The following is a 24,179-nucleotide window of genomic DNA, read 5'->3' on the forward strand; positions in this document are numbered from 1 at the left end:
GTGTAGTGAAGTATGTGGTGGAGTAGAGCTGTTGGAATTCGTGGATACCTCGGTCATTTCGTCGACAAATTGTCTCTTGATAAAGCCGGCGACATGTCAGAACCTGAAGCCGCCCTTCACGTTGGTGAGGTATAGGCCGTCGAGTGCTGGTAGGCATGGATAGTACTACGTAGACCAACATCAGTGGATGGTGTTTGTCGTATTCGTAGACTACCTGGGCGTATGTGGCCTACGTAGTCTAGTCTACAAAGCGGCTGTCAATCAATCTGGCATCATCCTCCGTCAGCATGAGGCCATCGCCCAGCCTCGTAAGAAATGAAGAGGACACTGCGTCGTTCCGGTGGACGAAGTGCACTTTACGGTGCGGTGATGTGGATACTATATGTAACTTTCGTTAATGTATTCCTCCGGGATCGAGCAATGCTTCAATATAGCTTGCTGAATCATAGGAATACAAACGTGTTTATTAGACTGCTATAAAGCGGAGCCAACACTGGAACTACAGACGGTAATCTGATATGACTCCTTATTGTAGAAGTGCACATCGTAGGAGCATCGTGTAGTGTTTATTGCTTTCTTGTAAAATAGATATCCAGCACCACAACCACAATGGACGTTGCACCGATATTACGCCTGCGTAGGCTGTTTTTCCAAACTAGTTTATAGACCTGGCGTGGCTCAGTGGTAGAATACCTGATTGCCACGCAGAATGCTTGGGCTCGATTCCTGCCGAGATCCTAATTTTCATTCTTTCCATTCGTTGAGTCAAACGCTGCCGATGTTGGTTTCCCTTAACGCTCTAGCATTTAAATACCAGTGTCTGTTCTCGCCGTTCCTAGGTAGATATAACTGTCAATCACCTGTGGCGCATACCCGTACACCGCGGCCGTAGTAAACGGGTATGTGCCACACGTGTCTAGTGGAAAGGGTTGGACGACGTACGCGACAGGATTTTAACGTTATTCATGTCATGACCTGGCAATCATATTTGTCAAATCCTCTTACCCTCCCATGCAAATTTTGGTCTACACCAAGTTAAGCAGGCGATCATGAGAGCACCCAGACGTAGGCGGCTAAGATAGATAGATAGATAAGAAGGATAGATAGATAGATAGATACGTAGATAGAAACGCTCAAAGTGCCAAAGGTCGCTAAGAAATGCTTCGCATTTAATACCTGTCGCGTACGTCATGAAACCCTTTCTCTCAATCACGTGTGGCACATACCCGCATACCAGAGTTCATGTCATGCGGGTATGTGCCACAGCTGATACAGAATCTCAACCAACACAGTAACGGCGAGCACACACATTGACACGCAAGGAAAGTGATAACATTAATATTTTGGGGGGTTTTATGTTTCAAAACCACGATATGATATGAGAGACGCCATAGAGAAGGGCTCCGGAAATTTTGACCATCTCGTATTCTTTAACGGGCACCGAGATCGCAAACTATACGGGCATCTAGCAGTTTGCCTCCATCGAAATGCTGCCGCCGCGGCCGGGATCGAACCCGCGACCTTAGGGTCAGTAGCCGGCACTGTACCACTACACCACCACGGCCGATGCAAGGAAAGTGAGGGAGCTGAAGACAGAACACCCCTGGAAGACGAGCGCTCAACTGCCATCCACTCATCCACGTGGTCCGCAACGTGAACTACGTGGATTACAAACAGAAAAACCCGGGGTGAGTGCTTCTCTACAATAAATCTGCCGAGAGAACCAGGCCTCTCATCATTACCGGTGACTTCAACATCGACTTATCAAGACCCAACAACGCCTCGTCTTATACTGCGTGAAAAACGGCTTGGATGTGGACAGGGCATCAAAAGGCCTCGCTACCACGTCTAGGACAGGAGGCATCATAGATCATTTCATAGTAATAGGCATCCGGATTGTCCACCAGCTGCACTATACCTCGCACTTCACTACACTTAGACCCTCTCTCGCCGCGATCACGAACGGATCCGACAAGTCCAGTCCAGTGCTGGTACTCACTAATCACGGTGATGATGACCTTGCTGAAGAACTGTCAAAAACTCTCCTACACATGCACACAGGTTCGTGAAACGGCGTTCGTTCTCCGTCATAACGGACAAGTAAAAGATAACAACTGTACGCAACTGTAACAACTGCAATGGTGACTGTAACGTACGTGCAGTGCGCCTGCGCGTGCCACTCGGCATCGTCCCATATATCTAGGGATCATTTCTTAAATGAAGCTTAGTTACGTGTAACGCACTGTCCTGTGCATCTGTGTTCCTTCTTTGTCCTGTTCCGATTCGCGCTATCTAGTATGAAGAATATATAAGCACTAGATATCAGCTTACCAGCGTTGCTGTTGCTAACACCCCATGTTGTGTTGGCATCGTTACGCAACTGTAAGCAACTGGTTATATAACACATATGCCACTCTTCAACATATGAGTGTGCGTATACCACTTCCACATTTCTCTAGCGTCATTCCGTAACGTTTCGCTCAATATTGAAACATACAGTCACCATCCCGCGCATGCTTCGCATAACATGGATTCCCACGGTACGCGGGGTCTGCCGAATTTTTTCTATATTCTATACACGGGAGTCGGACTAGTGAAGCTGTCGAAAAGACAGCATTTTGTCACAGTCTTTCTTTCTGTATGACAGAGTAAAGTAAATTTCATTTGATTTCTAATTCATGTCTGTAGCCATCTTAAGGTGTCTACCGCTATAGGAATAGTAATTATGAAGGCAGCAAGCAAATATTCCATTTCCCGTAATTTTGAGGCTTTTCAGTCACATTTCTCGAAACACTCTACATCGGAACATGCTGGCCCCGACGACGGCAAAAACCCGACGAGCGTGTCGATACAAGCAATTACTTCCGCAATAACAGACACAAAAGCGCCGACGTGTTGGGGTGTGCGAAAATACAACTCCTTAAAACGACACCAATTTTCATACAGCCTAGTGTGCTTGGATATCATGGCCAAGTCGCAGTATTCAGACTAAATCTAGAGCGTTTATCTGCACTGCAAAATCAGGCAGGCTGTATGCAAAACACGGATAGGACTGCAATATGAACGCACAATCGGGCAAGTATACGCGTCGCTCACCAAACAGCTTCTCCAGAGCTCCATCGCTTAACTGCCTCACGCGGTTGAGCACTCGAGTGTTGATTCTTTGGGCATCTTCTGCAGCCTGGGCTATGCAGGTTCCCGGGAGGACATCATGGAACTGGTTTAGGAGTACGTCCTTCCAGCAGTCTTCAAATTCTTGACCAGGGTAGGGCGCTACGTCTGGTGCTAGCGCAAACGCCACAGAACAGATCATCTCTGCATCTCTCAGCGCCTGTTCACACATGCGGTTTAGCTGCTTGGTACGTGCGTGGGTAGTAGTGTATGTGGCATTATGAAGCTCCAAAAAATTCGCCTGCCCAGTGGCAGAGTTTCCGGACTCTGATTAGGATCGAGAAGAAGGCCATCTGGTGTGGACAGGGTGACCCTGCAAAAGACCATGGCTTGCACACTCTTGCAAGGCTTGTAGAATAACGGTAACGCTCTCGAACAACACCTTAAACCAAAGCTGAAGCACTTTAAAAAAAGAAACTACACTGGTGTGAATCACAGTTTAACCACTGCTGCATTCGAAAACCGATGTGAGAGTTCTCAAAAGTGAACGTAAATAGCTTTTTTTTTTTTGCAAAAACAGCTGCTACAGCCACAGGGCTTCTTGTGATGCTGAGGAAATGCGTGACGTAATCTTAAGTGTGCCGCGACTAGCTCCGGCACGAGCGCAGCCGGCGCTAGACGGAGGTCACGGTTGAAGATACCAGAGACGTTTGTTCACATTGCGCTCGACTGTTTGTCGTCATGGCAGATATTGCAATCAGCTGATGGACTTTCGGCATCTCTATGCTTACTTGAGCCTCGGGTACAAAAACAGCGCTCTCGCAGTAAGTTGGGATCAGTGAGCGGCGAGAAGCATCCATCCGCCAAAGGTGCTGAAGACAACGCAGTTGCGGTTAGTTCGTTTCCACGCCCACACTTTCGGAGCGTTCGCGTGGGCGGAGCAAGACAGACTCTTCTTTCGCGTATTTCAAAGCTCCTGCTGCAACAACCGCGGAAAAAATCACGACCGATCATCATGTCGGTCCTTCTTGACCACTTAATTTTATCGAATTCTAAACCACTTCAGCTTCCCTTTAAATTGGCTGCAATAAAGGATCACCAACGTGAGGATATGCTACATGTGCGCTGACCTGTGCAAGATCGTAAACATCGTCCTACATCTGCAATAAAGTGCGAGCAAGTACGAGCCGCAACTCCTAGAACGGCAAACAAAAAGCTGGCTCCCACATTAAATTTGCATTTATTTAGAAATATACTAAAGGCCCTCTTGGGAGGGTATTACGGGCGGGGAGTGGAAGGTGGTCGTTCAATGCACAAAACAGTGAAGAAAAATCATGTCAAGATGTATGTATAAAGCAAAACTAAAACCATAAGCGGTAACATATGTCCATCACAAGAATGCACGACACTGGACCATGCAGTACAGAATGAACTACGTAATGAGCTACATATTTAAATATATCTATTAGTTAATCTTGCGAACAAAAATTTGTTCGCCTAAAAAAATGTACAAATTTTGGCCGCAAAAAAACCGGTTGCAGTTTCTGAACTTAGAGCGCACCTAGCTAAAAGCAGTGCACTCCTGGTCACAATATTTGTTCTGGCGTAAGAACAAGTGAAACTAAATCTCATAGGTATTTTCTGCCGAATAACATTTGAGGAGGAAAACATAGCACATACATGGTAGACTGCATCAAATACCGGTATTTCAGTAATTTATTGCTGCGGACAAGTGTAGTTAAGCACAATAAACTCGGTGGATACTGACTTTCATACCTGAGCATTCTTTATAAAAAAAATTCCTGGCTTTTGCTCTCACCGTTACAGTTGAAAAATAGGCTGAAACGCATGTGGCTTCGTTTCCTCCGTCCGTGTCAGTGTGTCCCGGGGTCCACAGAATTTCCACATAGATTCCGCAGTCTGTAATGTTTAGCTTCTTTCTTTCTTAGTGGTCGTTGGCCACCACATCTTGAGTCGTGGTGCTGTCAGCTGGGCCACCGCATCACACGAATCGTCAGTATACGACAGCTATTTCGAGGACTCGCGTTTAGGGCGTCAGTCGGAATGACGTTGTCCGCCCCCCATATAGCCAACTGCTGTGCATGTAAGGGTCCACCACAGGTAAGCGAGCAAGCGTGATAGCCATTGTGGTGGGGTGCAGACGTTCTGACCTAGGCCTCGGTTATGTATGAATGTTGTAAGTGGAGATCTCAGTGGTGTTCTCAGGCTTAGTGAGTTGCAGCCTTTACTCAAAGAGTTTACTGGCTTCCGTGTTACGCCTGGCAGTCGGGCGTAACCGCTCGGCGTGCCTTCGCACGCCGAGCGGTGCTTCCCATAGTGGTGCTGTGGTCGTTACCCTCGTGCGCCAGCCTCGCGTGAACTCAGTCATCACACACCGTGATTTGTTTGCCTCAATTCGTTTGCCTCAACAATAAGGGAAACATTCAATGAATGTTTCCCTTATTGTGGCATCTGCACAAGTTTGAGACGCTCTATCTCCTCGGGTGCTTCGGCAGCCGTGATCGTACCAAGGGTCGACCTGTGTAACTTTTCGATGTCACTGAGGTCTCGATCGGAGAACTCCTACACATATGCCCCATGAAGAATCCTTCCGACAGCGGACTCCTTCGGCAAGTTTTGCCACGTTGTCTTGTTTGCTCAACCCATTTTGTTGATATGCGCCGCACCATGTGCAACACCGGGTTCCACGTGTGTTTTCAAGGTGCGGATCCATTGCTGGGGGATGTGCAGCTAGCAATTTGTTCTCCGAAGACCCTAATTTGTCCGTTGGTCGAGGTAATGTGCAATGTGATCTGCTTACTTGCACTAGTCGCTTGCTTTTCGTCTACGCTGATCAATTCCGTCTTTCTGGCGATAGTTACAGTCCGAGCTTATGTAACGTATCGGTGAGGCTGAGGATAGCAGCTTCAAGTTCTGTTTGCATGCTCTGCACGTCGGGGTTATCCGCCGCTTCAAGTCCCTATTGTTATATCATCTGCGCAGATGGTAAAACGGGCCGAAGTGGTCTCGCTCAAGTCTTCTGCCACTCACCTTGATGTTAATTCTTGTAGTATAACCTCTTGCTTCACGTTGTCGAATTCTTTGCACATATCTGCTGCAAAAATATAGCCTCGCGTCGTTTGCAGAGATTCGCAGTTGATGGGCGCTCGTTTCTTGCTTCCAAGTAGACTCTGTAGGATCTGCCACCATTTTTTTAGGCCAGGTTCGCGACCCAACTTTGCACACGTATCGTGTCCCGCTTCGGCTACTAGTACTTGTTGGTATTCCATTATCAGTCGGTATTTGCGCTTTAAGATGCACGAGGTCCCGAGGACGTTTTCCTTTATACTAGTACGGCTATGTTAGGCGATCGGCCTTCCGCCAGAGATATGCTGGATGCATATTCATGTGAGTCGTGTGTCATTGCATGGAATATTTTTCTTGGTGTACGGCCGCACCTGCGCAGCCACAGCGCTGAAACCTGCAAAATCCGTAAAATATTCTCCCGTGGCCATTCGAAATCTTTTCCTGTGAAAAACCATCTTTTTTCGATTGAGCGTAATGGTTATAGATAAGGTGGTCACTTCCCGTGTGTCATATAATCTTCCCCTGCCGTGCGAGTGTCGCTGAGGCTACACTCTAAGCCGCAAAGGTGCGAAATGTGAGTAAGTGCGGCCATTTCGTCCCCGCAGCAGATAGTCCGCGGAGGGATTAACTGCAAGAAGAGGGTGCCGTGGGGCAACTGAGGGAGCAACGTTTACCCCCATGGAACTTTCCCGGTGCAGTGGCGGCCTCGAACAAATGGTCAGCATGCGCGTAAACAAATAGTCCGCTAAAGAACCAGCTGTAACAGTTTATTTTAGTGTAAAAGGTCATGACTACTACGACAACTACGGCAGGAGAACAGTAATATCGTTCATATGGCAAAGAACATGTAAATGTGTGAAAGCTCCCACAAAAAAAAAAGAAAAACAAAGGAAATGTGCTCGCGCCCAAGCTGTATCAATTGCGGCGGGGTGTTCTCGTCGTATGCGCGGCAAGCTGGCCCTCGACGGTGTTGCGGTGTGTCCCTTGTTTGGGGTGCGATTGCTGTCACTTGTGGTGCACTGAATCATCTTCGCGTTGTGGTAACGTGATCCGCTACTGGAATGAAGTGCAAGGCTATCGAAACGCTACGCCCAGACTTTGGCATCGCCTGAGAGGTGAGTGTAAAGAAGGCTATCATCAGCAGGCGTGATTTTACGTGTGTGCTGTTGATATCAACTGTCATCGCTTATTTAGCATTCACGTTCTTCGCGAACAAACACGCATGGTTGATGAGCTCGCATTATAAGCGTCGCGAGTGCTGCCCCGCCTGCTATAGAATTACAAGCATGATGGTGGGCCATCGAAACAGTGGTAACTTCGGTGAGGGCTCAACATTAGCTGTAGCAAGTACAGCTGTGCAAAAATGTTTTGTTTTGGTGCCAGCACAAATAAGTGTTGTTTATCAGAAAATTTTCGCGGCTTTTTAAAACGAAAATCATGTAAACTCCCGCAAATTGCAAGGTAAACAAGTCATTTGGGAAGACTGGGTGTTAAAACGGCCATGTCTAGCTAAGACTTTGCACCGCTAGCGCAACAGTCGGCGACCGCATCGGCGACTTGCCTTATTGATAATAAGTGTGCCCACAAGCGTGTCGCTCTGAAAGCTTGAAACGTTAAACTCGAGAGCTGGCTTCTTGAACGACAGGTTCTGTGAAAGAGCAGCTTTCGCCAATTTTTTACGAATGCGGCATTTCTAACAAAGAACATTTGACGTAACTACAAGTGCACGAACAGTTCTGTCGGAAATAATGTATGACATGACATGACAAACAACTTTATTGTGGCCCTGAGAGGCGACGCAGCGGGCCCAACTAGGTAGGTCCCCACCCAACCGTTTGCTCGTCCCTTGCCGGAACAGAGAGGCCATGCTTCTCCGCTCGTTCACGGGCCCTCTGGACATTCATTGAAGCCATAACGCTGATAAGACAGGGACCAAAGAAAGAGGACAGGATGTGCGCTACTCACAACTGAATCTTTATTTCGGAACATGTTGTACTTATACAGCAATGAAAAGACAGCAATCATCACCACAAAACCGTATCACAAGCGCAAGCCTGCATCATCCAGATACGCTATTTCCTTAGCACTAAGAGCAATCGAGGGCGCACAGACACACTTGGTATCTTCTCTAGCAATGAACCATGCCTCGACAATTTCCCGCGTATCTTATCAAAGTTCCTATGCAGAACTACGCACTCATTGAACACAGGTCGGCAGCCGCAGTCATTACAATGCACTGATACATGCCCGTCGCGGTAACAGTTAAGCTTCTGTTTGTGCTCTCTGCGCCTATCATTCAGGCATCTGCCCGTCTGCCCGATTATACCTTGCCGCACGAAAATGGAAATCTATAAACAACACTTTGAGCACAGGCCACGAAAGGCATGGTGCTTCTTCGCGCATCCTCGGCGTTTCTTGTGGAAGGGGTCAGAAGCCTTACAAAGGCTCACTAATTTCTGTGGAGCTGAAAACACCACATCTACTTCCGCTTTGCTGGCCACCTTCTTAAGGTTGTGGCATAGCCCATGCATATATGGCACAGAAACGAACTTCCGCCTGTCTTTATGTTCATATCTTAAAGCAAATAGGCGCACTATGGGAACAAGGACAAAAGGGAGGAACCGACGACACAAAGTGCGCTTTGTGTCGTCGGTTCCTCCCTTTTGTCCTTGTTCCATAGTGCGCCTATTTGCTTTAAGATATGAACCGTTACCAACTAGCCCAAATGGCTGTTTTGGCTACAATATATGTCTTTATTGTGCCTGCTCGAGCTTGCCGGTTCTTTTAACTTCTTAACACCTTCCCTGCCACTGACAGGAGCACGTGAGCAGGATAGCCTGCATCCAGAAGCCGCTCTTTTTGTCTGCAGAAGCTGATCTACATTCGGCGGGGGCAAGGCTTGCGCAATGCATTAACGAAACAAATGTTGGCACTAGCGCGCTTCGCTAATTTTGAATGTGCTGAAATGCGCGGAAGTCGTTTTTTATTCTCGCGAGGGTGATATTCCCAACAACAATAGCTGCTGGTCAAGTTAGTTGAATGTCTAAAAAAAAACCCGCATTCCCCGAAGGGGAGTATGAGGAAGTGCGAAGCACGGGGTGATGCTATGAGGGGGCGCGCGCGACTATACTGCAGAGCCGAGCGAAGGAGACGGCAGCGAGAGAGCACGCGCCAGCCGACCCACGGAGGTCTGGCCGTTTTTAAGTGCAAAGCAGTTTTACTGATGATGATGATCTGTCTTCCGAACTCGTTCCAAAGAACCCGCAACGCGTTCAACTTGTTGGCTGCGTTGCGCACGCCCGAGATGGGGCTCAGGTTGTTGTCGAACCACAGTCGATCGCACACCGCGCCGCTATATCCGAAGCTGCGGTCCAGGAAGTCTCGCTTGAAGCGCGCGTCCGGCCGATCGAATTCGAGGGCCCGCGCTCGCTCACGCATCGCGCGTCCCCGCGCCAGATCGGCTTCGGGGTGCTCGGCTCGCTTCGCATGCTTTCGTTCGGCGTCTCGCCGCCGGCCTTCATCACCACAGGCAATGGGCGGGGCGCGCGCAGCCACGGAGCGGAGGGCGGAGCGCGCGCAGTCACGTGGGGCGTGACGTCGCTGCGCCGTTGCTACAGACGCTCCTCTCCGCTCCTCGCGCCGTTGCTATGGGACGGCGGATTCAGGGTCGCTTATAAGTGCATTCGCACTTAAAACTGTATGACATCGACAGGAACTTCATGCGTGATAACTAGCTCGTCAAGGCACTCGCGAAACATGGAAATCACATCAGTCACAGTGTTATTTGAATCAGGCTCATACAGCACAAGGTAGTCATCAACGTACCTCAAAATGCGTAAAATGTTTAGCACCAGGATGCAGGCTATCCTGCTCACGTGCTCCTGTCAGTGGCAGAGAAAGTGTTAAGAAAGTTAAAAAGAACCGGCAAGCCCGAGCAGGCACAATAAAGCCAGGCGGAAGTTCGTTTCTGTGCCATATATGCATGGGCTATCCCACAACCTTAATTAAGAAGGTGGCCAGTGTTGTAGCATGACATCGGGCACATAGTAGAACGTATTTATTCTCGAGGCGCACACTGGCAGCCTCAACACAAGAAGTACAACGCAGAATATCCGCCCACACGATACTGTGGCCTGTATGTATGTACACGCTACCTCTTGGCGCATGCGCAGGCATCAGTAGCTTGTGAGCACGCACGCAGGCCACTCGACTGACGTCACAACAGCCAGCAAAGCGGAAGTAGATGTGGTGTTTTCAGCTCCACAGAAGTTAGTGAGCCTTTGTAAGGGTTCTGACCCCTTCCACAAGAAACGCCGAGGATGCGCGAAGAAGCACCAGTGCCCTTTCATGGCCTGTGCTCTGTTGTTTAAAAATTTCCATTTTCGTGCGGCAAGGTATATATCGGGCAGACGGGCAGATGCCTGAATGATAGGCTCAGAGAGCACAAACAGAAGCTTAACTGTTACCGCGATGGGCATGTATCAGTGCATTGTAATGACTGCGGCTGCCGACCTGTGTTCAATGAGTGCGTAGTTCTGCATAGGAACTTTGATAAAGATACGCGGGAAATTGTCGAGGCATGGTTGATTGCTAGAGAAGATACCAATTGTGTCAGTGCGCCCTCGATTGCTCTTACTGCTAAGGAAATCGCGTATCTGAATGATGCAGGCTTGCGCTTGTGATACGGTTTTGTGGTGATGATTGCTGTCTTTTCATTGCTGTATAAGTACAACATGTTTCCGAAATAAAGATTCACTTGTGAGTAACACACGTCCTGTTCTCTTTCTGTGGTCCCTGTCTTATCAGCGCTATGGCTTAAGTGAACGTAACAAACCAACTAGCCCAAAAGTATGCCCTCTGGACAGCCTGAAGCTGGACGTCTTGTCTGGGGTCTGTGAGTGCCGTCATCCAGTCTTCTTCTTTTAAAATGCTGTAACGCAAGGCACTGCCAGAGCATGTGACTCAAAGAGCAAAATTCACTACAATCTGGGCAAAGTGGATCAATATCCGGATGAAGCATGCTCAGAAAGCCCCTAGAGGGGTAAGACCACGTCTGGAGCATGCGGAGCGTGCTTGCTTGCGATCTGTGGAGCTTATAATGGGGAAAAGGAAAAGTCTGTCGCTCTCCCCGGTAATGAGATGTTATTTTGTGAAAAGTAACGAGAGGATCACTGTGGACGAGCTCTCCCGAAATCACCCGAGAGACCACCCCCGTCGCGGCTTGTGAAACCTCGCGCCTGTTCTCTTTCTGTGGTCCCTGTCTTATCAGCGCTATGGCTTAAGTGAACGTAACAAACCAACTAGCCCAAAAGTATGCCCTCTGGACAGCCTGAAGCTGGACGTCTTGTCTGGGGTCTGTGAGTGCCGTCATCCAGTCTTCTTCTTTTAAAATGCTGTAACGCACGGCACTGCCAGAGCATGTGACTCAAAGAGCAAAATTCACTACAATCTGGGCAAAGTGGATCAATATCCGGATGAAGCATGCTCAGAAAGCCCCTAGAGGGGTAAGACCACGTCTGGAGCATGCGGAGCGTGCTTGCTTGCGATCTGTGGAGCTTATAATGGGGAAAAGGAAAAGTCTGTCGCTCTCCCGGTAATGAGATGTTATTTTGTGAAAAGTAACGAGAGGATCACTGTGGACGAGCTCTCCCGAAATCACCCGAGAGACCACCCCGTCGCGGCTTGTGAAACCTCGCGCACGGTCATGGGCTATCTCGCGGGCTATCTCGTTCAGGTGACCCGGCAGTACGTCTGGTCGCATGTGAGCGGGAAACCAGACTATGTGATGAATAATGTCTGAGGGGGATTTGCTGTGGAGAATTCTGGCTGCCTTTGTGGCTATCAATCCCGATGCGAACGCCCTAACGGCCGCTCGGGAGTCGGTGTACACCGTTGTGCGCTTCGTGTCCAGTAATGCCAGCGCTACAGCAGCCTGTTCTGCTACATCGACCAAGGAGGTCTTCACCGAAGCTGCCGAGAGGAGTTCTCCCCTGTCATTGACGACTGCCACGGAAAACTTGTTGCCGCTGGCGTGGAGTCAACAAATGACTCCGTTCCGGAGAGGCTATTTATGAAAGCCCTAGTCCTCGCCAACCTACGGCATTTATTGTGCTGGGGTTGGATGTTTCTTGGAAGAGGGTCAACAATAAAGGAATTCCTTGTTTGATAATCAAGCTGCGTAGTTTCTCCCTGATTGAAGATAGGACCGAGGCCTGCAGCATCGAGCAGTTGTCTTCCTGTTTTGAAACTCGATAACCGAATTATTTGTGCTGACCTTTGTGCTTTAATTAATCCAAATATGTGTTGTGCACTCCAAACTTCATGAGCTTTTCTGTGCTAGTCGTGATTGGGACGCCGAGTGCCTTTCTGACTCTTTTGCGCATGAGTGTGTCCAATTTATCCCTCTCCGTTTTGGTCCAACTAAAAGCCGCAATACGTAAATAATGTGTTTCACGAGGAAAGCCTTGTGAGCCCTAAGGAGGATATCCTCGCCTATGCCGCCCTTCTTGTTGGATACCTGCATAATTAATCTCAGAATGTTCTCCGTTTTTGCGGCGAGATGGTCTATAGTCTTTGCGTTGCGTCCCTTAGAGTCTAATAAAAGCCCCAGAATTTTCATACAATCGATTCTAGGAATTGTGCGACCACCCTTGGTGCAAACGCTAATGGGACCTGATCGAGTGTGGCGAGTCTCCTAGCACCTCGTCGCTAGGGGACAGGCTAGGCTGTTGTACAGACCTAGCCTGCCTTTACAGCAAGAGCTCAGACTTTTCCGGCGAAAGCACCAGTCCCGTACCTTCCAGGAAAGACTCTGTAACGTTCAGAGCCTCCTGTAGAGCTTGTTCGACCGCCGCCTCCGATCCTCCGGGACACCAGATTGTAATGTCGTCAGCATATAAAGCGTGACCGACAGTGGGAATTGTTGAAAGGCTTTCCGGCAGCTTGCGCATGGCTATGTTGAATAGAAGGGGGGAGATAACTGCCCCTTGGGGAGTACCCCTTCGGCTGAGTTTGAAAGGCTCCGAGACTGATTGCCCCAATTTTATTGCCACCGTCCTCCTCTGTCCTCCACCCGCACAAACACGAACAAGTGACAAACCCTTGAAATCACTACTTCCCAGACACGCCGCATTGAATTCTTACAAGCTAGAAAACTAACCCAAACTCGCCACGTACACCTGCCACCTCAACACGTACAGGCACTGTATAAAGAACAACACGATCCCCAAAGGACTAAAACTGAAAGCGACACCCGCTTTAGGCACTCTCTCCACCCAGTATCAAGATAAATGGCAAACAGCTCTAGACAACGCTTCATTTTCTCTCTTAAAGGGGTCATGAAGCACCCCTTGGGCTTGTTGAAAAAACACATCCTGCGGAAAGCTGACAGGGCTATGAACTGATCTGCCAAATATTACAGTCGTGCGCGCCGCGTAAAGGCCACAAGCGGAGCGCGAACTTGCCGTTTCCTCAGGCGCCTTTTTTTCAAACAGAGGCCGGTTCTGACTCCCGTCGGTGGGCGGGGCGTCTGCACGTTCACGTCGCGGATCTGCCTGTTTACGTCGCAAGAGACATAGCATGCTTATTGGCCAATAGCCGACATAAATCAGGAGCGGTGTTTGGATCAGATGCCCTTGTTCCCGTTGACACTGTGCATAATAGTTGTTGTAGTTAAATAAGCAGACTGAAATATGGAAAAACTTTGTTGCGAGTTTTCAAAGAGATGACTCACTTCCGGCAGAGGCCAACTGTCGTCTGGTGAACTCAGCGCGCCCGCGCACCTTCCAGCGTCACCTAAATTTGGCCACACTGCCTTTTCGGTATCGCAGCCTCTTGTGCTTCGCTTGTTTCGATTAGTTTTGAATATCATAACTGGCATGAAATCCTACAAAACTTGTGTGCGTTGAGTTCTAACGCCACGGATCTCGTGCTGATTTGATCAGTGCGTGCACAGATCGAGTTGCAAGCAATTTCATAATTAACAGGCCGGAGAGCGGTCCCTCGTGAACCGTGAGGGTTGGATTATAGCTGAGGGTTTTAACACTATTATTCTTTTGACAGAGAATGCACACGACCATTTAACCTTTGGATAATACACTTCACGTCAAAGATATCCCGAAGATGGATTCAGCGGTGAGGTCGAAATAACACAACCTGAATTCCACTGTCAACTCACTGAGAGTACTTTTGCTTCCAGTCGTCTTCAAAGAACGACCATCGGCCTGTGTTTAAGCTACATAATTTGGGGGGGGGGGGGGGGGTCATGCAGGCCGAAGTGAACACCTTCGGCTCCGAATTCTTCGGTTCATCGTGTCGTGCAGTTATAAAAATGATACACGTGTGCCCTCTTGAGTGCTTCTCCATATATCGACAATGCTTCGCTCGCCCGAAATTAGTGGATACCAGCGTGAAAAAGGTATCTTCAGTTGGCCGAACGTATCTGCATACCATGGGCGTATGCTGACACGTGGGGCAATTTTAGTAATTTCTGCCGCGAGCTGCACGCGTCCAGTGGCAGCAGCGTGTTCTGAGCTGTTCTAAGACCGCCTGTGTTTGCATTGTAGGGGTCTGGGCCAGCCGCCGCGCAGAACCCCTCAGAGACGAGGACGAGACACTGAGCACGGCCGCTCGATCTACCTGTCCACTGAGCAACACGTCTTTATCATTCCAAGACTCGGCCGCGACTCACTGTCAACGGCCACTGAGCGCGAGCGGCGAGCGTGCCCGCGTCCATCGTTCTCTTCTACCGTCGGCGCCAGGGGCGTAGCGAAGGGGGGGGGTTGGGGGGGTTCAAACCCCCTCTCCCCGAAATTTTTCAAATTTGCTTGCGCATATATACACGCACACATACAAACGCACGCACGAACATACATAATGTATGGTTGAACCCCCCCCCAGAAAAAAATTTCTGGCTACGCCCCTGGTCGGCGCGCTCGCGGCTGCCGCTCCTACAAAAAAGCTACACACGCAGACGCCACAGTTACAAGGATATTGTAACGCGCCTACATTAGGTGCATTTAAAGCGCGCCTACTGTCGCGAGCTGCACGCAGGGGCAACAGTGCCTTCTGAGCAGCTGAACGATAATCTATTTCCGCAATTAGTACTTATTTGCAATTCGCGCTTTAGCGAGGCATACAGTGGTTCTCTATAACTGATATTTTGTATTTAGTTGCTTTCATACTCGTACACTACATACTATCTTACTAATTAACCGTTATTATTAGACATCACACCACTGCGTTAAGGCCAAAAGCGTGCACCGATGTCAAGCTAATCTAGTAACGTTGGTCAAGCACAACATCCACAAATTTACCAGTGCCATGTCTCCCGCCAAATAAAAAAGTTAATGCACTTGCACTTCACCCTTGTGAACGTCCATGTGTACTTGGCACTCCCCTTGCACAGATGACGCAGTACGAATTTTAAAAAATATGTATTACAGTCTTCCTCAATGAAACAGCTGTGCTCCAGAAAATAATGGTTCGCTTGAATTGTTAGTATACTATATTCACTGCAGTAGACAGGTTGGCTTGTTCACAATTCAGAATGTTACATACATAACACAGAAACACGAGGACTATAGCAAATAGGAACAAAACTGGCAACACTCGGTCATATGTGCACTCCCTCGTCCACCTGCACATTATGTTGAAGTTCACTTATACAACAGGCACCTTCAATTATGCTACGATTGATGAAATATCACCCAACGTATGTTAGAACACAGTGATTACTTGTTGCCTAACTGCCTGTCACTTATTTCTCTTCCACAATGTGTTCTAATGTGTAAATCATCTGTTCTACTTGTTTGGTAATAAAACACAGGCCGTTAAATTGAGCGAGCAGTGTTTCACCAATTTGTATTGCATGCAGAAGTTTATTTCTTCCATTTGCATGCACGACAAATACTCATACCTCAACTGATACAAGAAACAGTGTTTGCACTATATTATTGGAATCAAAACAGTAGCAGTCCTCATGTCAGTGTAAGCATATGTATATTTCCATTTTTCTGCACAGAACCTGCACCCAATACTGAAGACATTGAACAACATATGCAGTACAGCCCAAGCACTATATATAATTCACAGCAGTAAACCAACATGACAGTAGTACGTAAAACCTCCTCATAATGCCTATTGTAATGTGCACTTCACAGTGCCAGTATCTAAGCACAATCCAAAGAAATGGGATGCACAAGGAACTTGGTGTCAGCCTACACATGAAGGCAATTAAATTAGTACAATAAGGCTGGCTTTACTTTTGAGAAATATGCAACCATGTAGATAGGCAAGTTCTAGTATTTTTATTGCATTAGTTTGCACTATGGCATCAAAACATGTCGCACATGATCATACAGTTGAGTTTCCTTCAGAAAAGTCTAAAACTGATTGTAGATCCACTTACTACAATTTATAAAAGCATTCAGCAATGCCCACAAAATGACAATGCGGCCTTCATATAGTGATGCACATATTTGCTCACAGACATCTGAAAACTAACGTAACTTTCTGGAATTATGCTTGAGAACTTGTCGGCGTTATCACATGACTACAATGTACCAATACTTCTATTATGCATAATTAGTACATCTATGCTTACAATATATCCATGCCAGCTAGTGCCATCTGTAAAGAAAGTGCTTTGGGTGTGCGCTACGCCAAACAGTCTCATTGGCCATCTGTAACTTAAAGTTCTACATATTTAATTCCTCACTTCATGGCTTACGCAGATTACCACATTGAAAATTAAACCCAGCATTATGGCTTCAAGATCAACTTGACATTAGGCAATCATGTGCCCAAAATTAAAAATTTCTTATAAATAGCGGCTGATGGCTTGGCACATTGGATCCTAGGACTTGATATGACATGAGGTTGAATAAAATTTAACCACGCACTTATAGAGGCTGTAGAGCAGTCAGGACTTAAGTTCATAGTAAACGAAAGTGGGAAAACAAAACCACAACACATGCAGAAAAGAAGGGGACAGGACAACGCAGTACTAGCAACTGAAGTTTAACACGTACTTGGCTTTTTTGGACATGTTTTTACTCTTTCTGCAACTGCGTGATTCTTTAATTTTGTAGTTTTTTTCATACTGTGTGTGTATATCCTTCTGCGGTTTGCATTAAATTTCAGTTGCTAGCAGCCCATCGTCCTATGCCTTTCATTCTCATTTCTCTGTGCTGTGGGGTTTTCTTTCGCACTTTCTTTACTATGAATACACATCAACTCGCCCAACTGTCCATTTTAGGATAAAGTTTGCTGAATAAAGCCTGTTCCACTAAGTTTCATTTTGAACAATGTAAAATTTTCAAGTGCACATGCTACTGGAAAGGTTGCACGCAGTATCATGCATAACCCTCTGAATCAATCCCAGTATTTGCCCAAATGCTGTAAGATGTAAGAAATGTTCGAGATAGTGTACAGTGAGGCACAGTGGAGTGTTCCCACAATACACTGTCTCATACACAAGCAGTGGGCAAGCAACTCTCGCTGCTTTGCCAGAAATGTCTTCCTGAAAATGTGTCCATAAAAATGAATTTCTCGCCAAGGACTCACACTTCACTATACTTATTGCAGACCTTTTAACAAACCATGAAACAAATGCAAAATTGTGAGGCTGCTAAGTAGTTCCTTGTCAACATTTCAAGTACACAGGGCGAAAAATACACGAAGGTAAAGAATTGCAAAACAACACCAGAAGTGTTACTACAATAAATTAGCATGCTCCATCATTAGGAGACGGGAGTGGGAAGCACCTATTAGTTCATTGTGGAGCATGCGCGCAGGGATGCAAGCCCATCTTCAGTAGCACCATGGTGATAGGACGAGCCAGAAGCCAAAGAGCAAGAGAAATCTTGGAGGCATCTTGGATAGCTAGACACGGGCCTGATAAGTGCGTCAGCGACACGTCCGTGTATCTTTCCAGTAAAGAGCATGATTTCCATTGTAGTAGATAGGAGTCTTGGGGGTGGTGAAACCTGTCACGTGATCATGAATGTCATTGCGCACGCGCTTAGTTTGTTTCATAAGGGTGGTCTATGTTTCAATAAACCACTTCTTAGTCTGCGATCGTCCTGTCCACTTCGTTTCTGGTGTCTCGTCCTTAGCGCAGTTATAACATTTTTTCAATTATATCTCACCATCTAGCCCCCCAACGTACGCTTCCAGAGTTCACGTCACCTCGCGTGTACGGTACTTTCACGTCGGTGGGGGTGTTATAGACGGCGGCTCTTGCTTCAGCATCAGCAAGCTCGTTGCCTGCCAATCCACAGTGTCCAGGAATCCATTGCAATGTAATTCAGTGACCAGTCTTCTGCATAAGGTCGAATGCGTGAATGATTTCTAAAGTTAGTGCATAATATTGTCCCTTTCTTGAGCAAGAGTCAATAGCTTGTAATGCGGATTTTGCATCTGATAGTATCGTTCATTTACGTGGTGATTGTCCGTACACGAATTGGATAGCTTCCCATATCGCAACAAGTTCTGCAGCTGTTGAAGACGACCTGTGATCCAATTTGTACTTCCGGGAGGTACCCAGATGAGGGATTACAAAGGCCGCAGTCGAAGCGCATGGAGTCGGAGATCCATCGGTGTATATGTGCAGAGTGTCGTCATATCGTTGAGTCAAATGTGCCAAGGTTAGTTGTTTGAGCGCAGCACAAGGAACACGACGCTTCTTCATAATCCCGGGTATTTGAAGGGACACCAGTGGCCTGTTCAGCGTCCACGGTGGCACTGTGCGGATGATGACTGGTATAAAGTCAGAAGGGATGACGTGCCTGTGTGTATCGAGGCATCGTGAGTAGGTGCAGCCTGGTCGATCTCTCTGGAGCGAAGACAAGGCATGATTTGCGTGTCGAGTCAGCAGCCGAAAATTCACAAAGTACCATCCACCGAATTATACTCTGTCAATATTCCAGTGCGCCCAACAGTATCAAACAACAACACCCCAACCGAAAGCCTCTCCGAATTCCTTAACCACTTTCTCGTTGGCATTCCGAAGACATTTCCATCATTTGCACAGGATACCCCACACCTCGTGCGAATAATAGAAGAGATTAATAGCAAAGGCACACTACCACAAAACGCCATTCTCGCCACACTAGACATTACCGCTTTATAGACGAATATTCCGATCCCAGAGGGCCTAACTTCAATAAAGCAAACCTTATCCCAAATATAATGCACAACATTCTACTGAAGTATACTTATCATTACTCGAACTAATACTATCACACAACTATTTTGAATTTGAAAAATATTACTACCTTCAAATACAAGGAACAAGCATGGGTACTCCATTCGCATCCACTTATGCAAACATATTCATGGGAATTCTAGAAACAGACTTCCTGTCTTGCTGCGCAGACAAACCCCACACATATACCTTCGGTACATTGATGACATACTTATAATATGGGGTCATGGCAGAGACAATCTCACTAAATTTATATTATTCCAAAACTCCTTTCATCCAACAATAAAGTTCACGTCCGAGACCTCAGCTGACAGCATCAACTTTCTTGGCACAGCCATATATTTTGAGAATGGCATATTTAAGACAACGCTGTATAAAAAAACATTTGACAAGCAACAATACCTAGATTATACAAGCCACCACCCGAAACATTGTAAACAGGGCATATTCAAGAGCCAGGCAACAAGGTTGCGTCGCATATGCGTAGAAAATGAGGATTACGTAAACAGACTTACCACCCTAAAAGGAACGCTAGCAAACTAGCCATCCCAACGCGCTCCTTCATAAGACTTACACGGACGCACTAAAACTAGACCGCACTGAGACATTCAAACCACGCCTTAAAACCACAACAACAACAACGCCTCTTCTCACAACAAAATTTTCAAACGCACTTCCGAACATAAACAACATCGTCACAAAATACTATCCAATTCTAACAACCAACCAGAAACTTAAAAAAATCTTCCCCGAACCGCCTAAGGTCGCCTACAGACGCAACACCAATTTTAAAGATATGCTCGTTCATGCAAAACTCGCAACAAGAACTACACCAACGTCTGGACCCTGTGGGCGTTCGACATGCTCTACATGCAAACATATACTGCCAGCCACCAACGTAAAAAGCACAGCATTGGATTACATTCACAAGGTAACATCGAACTTCACGTGTACTTCAAACAACCTGATCTACTGCATTGAATGTACCACCTGCAAAAAACAATACATAGGCAAAACTGGACAACCAATTCATGTAAGACTGAACGGCCACCGCACAGACACAAAGCACAATTTACCAAAAGCAGTAGCCAGCCACTTCAACCAACAAGACCACAATTTCGACCAAGCCAAACTTTACATTCTACAAACAAATTTCCGGTCACCACATGAGAGGAAATACATGGAATCGTATTTGATACACTAATTTCAATCCCTACACCCATCAGGAATGAATCTAGCACGTGGTAATTTGGAGTCACTAAAAGCCATAGCATGATTTCTGTAATATTAGGAGACATAGAGTACGCTCAGCTTTCAAATAACTTTGACCAATATTCTATTCGCAACATAAAATCCCTACTAGCCTCCATCGTACACTAACAATGTTCTGTTTTAAAAATATTTCAATCTTACATATATAATTATTACTTCTTCTTGGGCGAGTTGGTTCATATTGTAGATTAAGGGGGTAACAGCGTGAACACACACCCACAAGAGAGACGACACGGACACAAAAGCGCTGACTGACAACTGGTTTTAATGGCAGAATGATACACCTTATATATGCCAAAGTGAAGCATGAAAAAGAAAAAGAAATAGAGGGATGGATAACAAAGATTAACAACCCGCAGCGCCAACAACGCAAAACAGCCAACCAAAGAAAACCGCAGGAAAACGTGACCTAAGACCCGACAGCCGCATCTAGAAGATAAAACTCACAGTCAAGGAGGGCAAGAGATGGGGCGCTAACACACTTGTTATCAAGTTTCTTAATATGATAGGCTTCTAAACTGACACGTGCAGCCTTGTCTTCGCTCCTACCAAGAATCATGGTCCCTTCAAACTGGGCCACACATCCTGTGCATTTAATGACATGCGCAACTAAATGTGCGTACTTATCATCTAGCTTTTTTAATTTTTGTGCGTGTTCCCCCAAATGGTCGTTGACACATCACCCAGTTTCGCCAACGTAGAACATCCCACACGACATGGGAATGCAATAGACCACTCCAGTGGAACACTTGACAAACGGCGTTTGGTGGTTCTTATGGCAACCATGTTTGCTGGTGTTGCAAATGCGTGGGCACAGCTTTCCCAGCTTATTGGGGGCAGAGAAACAAATTGGGACCCCGTGCCTACTTGCCACCTTCTTTAGATTGTGGGAAAGCTTGTGAACATACGGTACAACCTCAGGCCTAAGGGCCTTCCGGTGGTCCTCAGCCGTTGTACGTCCCGTTCCACGTTTCAACTTTTGAAGGAGGGTCTCAGAAACAGCAGTCAAGACCGAGTTGGGGAACCCTGCAGCCGAAAGACGGCATACCTGATTGTCGAAACTAGGCATCATTTGATGCGGGCACGATTTTTTGAGAGCCGATTCCAGACACTTCAACGCTGTAGCTCTCTTAATCGTCTTAGAATGTGCCGAATCAAAGGGCAGCATGGATACATGCCCCCCGATGGATACTTTCTTATACAGTGGGCCCATCTTTCTGTGTTTCACCTTCTCCTTGCCTCACCGGCCTTCTACTCAGCCACATCGTCCACGCAACATGCCAGGCAAGACGTTTTGCATTTTGCATCCGAAAAGGTCTCGTCCCCAATGAAGTAAGTGACCTCTTCGGCCCGTTTAAACCATCGTGGGGGCATGTGAAAAGACTTTGCAAAATTCTTCGATGAGAACTATGGCAACAAGTCCGACTGTTTCAGGATTGGTTGCGTCTTGTGTGTTTAAAAGTTGATCCTGAATGGCTCGCGATGAAGAAGCTCGCATCTTTGAAACGCCTAACGGCACAGCTCACGGAGTGCAGGTGGAGGTGTATCCTGAATCAATTGCTCCTGTGTACGGGAGGCAAGAAAATGCCGCGAGGAAGAAACAGTGTTGACGTCTTGGGTGATGTACACGTGCCCGAGAAGTTTATGAGTCTACTGCAGAAAGGCCCTAAATTTGGTGTTCAGCCTGGCGTTCCTGTGCATGATCTAATGGCGTTGAACCGGAAAGTGGCCGATAAAGTTACAAACGAAAATCGGGACCGCTGTCTTCTTGAAGGTGTCGAGTGCCTGCGGAAGTATGCTCCGAAAAATGCGGACCGGCAACGTAATAGTTTGTTAAAAGACGTGGTGACATTCTTCAAGAGCAACAACCTGATGCTTCTCCAAGCCGATAAAGAAGGCGGGTTCGCCGTTCTACCGAAGGGAACCTACAACGAAAAAGCGAAGGCTGCGATAAACAAGAATTTCGTCCCCGTGAAGAAAAGTGAGTGCGAGTGAAAACCAAGTTCGTCGAGTTTTGTAAGCGGCTAGATTTAAGTACGCTTGCGAGGGACATAACAGTAGAGGTAATAGCGTGAACGCGTTTTTTACTGCCAAGACCCATAAGCCTGAATTTCCGTTTAGGACCATAGTTAGTGAAGTGGGATCGTGGCAGAAGAATGTTAGCCAGTTCTGGTTAAAAAAGCTCAAAATGCTCGTGGTCGACAACACCGTTTCTTGTAAAAAAAAATCTGCTGATGTCACAAAGTTTTTAGAGGGTAATGACGATGTTTCTTATGGTTTTTCAGTAGACGTGCAGGATTTGTTTTACTCTGTTCCGCAGAAGCAACTGATGGTTTCAGTGAAAGAATGCATAGAGGATAACGGTGACGTGTCCTTCCAGAACTCAGTCGGCTTGTCCGTTGATAATTTCTCGACTTTATTGCAGTTTTATTTAAACTCTACTTTTATAATGTTTGACGAACAGCCGTTCTTGCAGCGCGATGGCGTTTGCATAGGCTCTTGCGTAGCCCCTATCTTGTGTGATATTTTTCGTGCCAAGGTTGATAAGACTCTAGAACAGGTTTTTAATGGGGGGCCGGTTTTAAGAATTTTTAGGTATGTTGACGATTTTTTAGTGGTTTTAAGGAAACAGTCAGCCTTCACCTACCCCTCTACAGTAGGTGAAGTTTTATCAGTTTTTAGTGCACAAGGACTTGGGTTGCGTTTTACCCATGAACTCCCCGAACATTCGGTTTTACAGTTTTTAGACCTTAAAATAACGTTCTGCGATGGACACGCTTGCTGGGGCTACTACCCGAGGGCTAAGAAGGGATTGCTGCCCTTTGATTCGGCACATTCTAAGACGATTAAGAGAGCTACAGACATGATGTGTCTGGAATCGGCTCTCAAAAAATCGTGCCCGCATCAAATGATGCCTAGTTTCGACAATCAGGTACGCCGTCTTTCGGCTGCAGGGTTCCCCAAGTCGGTCTTGACTGCTGTTTCTGAGACCCTCCTTCAAAAGTTGAAACGTGGAACGGGACGTACAACGGCTGAGGACCACCGGAAGGCCCTTAGGCCTGAGGTTGTACCGTATGTTCACAAGCTTTCCCACCATCTAAAGAAGGTGGCAAGTAGGCACGGGGTCCCAATTTGTTCCTCTGCCCCCAATAAGCTGGGAAAGCTGTGCCCACGTATTTGCAATACCAGCAAACGTGGTTGCCAGAAGGACCACCAAACGCCGTTCGTCAAGTGTTCCACTGGAGTGGTCTATTGCATTCCCATGTCATGTGGGATGTTCTACGTTGGCGAAACTGGGCGCTGTGTCAACGACCGTTTGGGGGAACACGCACAAAAATTAAAAAAGCTAGATGATAGGTATGCACATTTAGTTGCGCATGTCATTAAATGCACAGGATGTGTGGCCCGGTTTGAAGGGACCATGATTCTTGGTAGGAGCGAAGACAAGACTGCACGTGTCAGTTTAGAAGCCTATCATATTAAGAAACTTGATAACAAGTGT

General features: G+C 47.0%; 1 protein-coding gene across 1 annotated transcript in view; it reads right to left on the bottom strand.

Annotated features, from left to right (window-relative positions):
* LOC119394566 (alpha-mannosidase 2C1-like) overlaps positions 1 to 24,179 on the bottom strand; it is a 343,801-nt gene that overhangs the window by 82,799 nt on the left and 236,823 nt on the right. The window contains 3 exon segments of the mRNA XM_049416109.1: positions 3,097 to 3,407; positions 3,409 to 3,461; positions 3,463 to 3,484. Of these exon segments, the coding sequence (XP_049272066.1) occupies positions 3,097 to 3,407; positions 3,409 to 3,461; positions 3,463 to 3,484 (386 nt within the window).

The sequence above is a fragment of the Rhipicephalus sanguineus genome, chromosome 5 (assembly GCF_013339695.2).
Source record: "Rhipicephalus sanguineus isolate Rsan-2018 chromosome 5, BIME_Rsan_1.4, whole genome shotgun sequence".
NCBI classification, from domain to species: domain Eukaryota; kingdom Metazoa; phylum Arthropoda; class Arachnida; order Ixodida; family Ixodidae; genus Rhipicephalus; species Rhipicephalus sanguineus.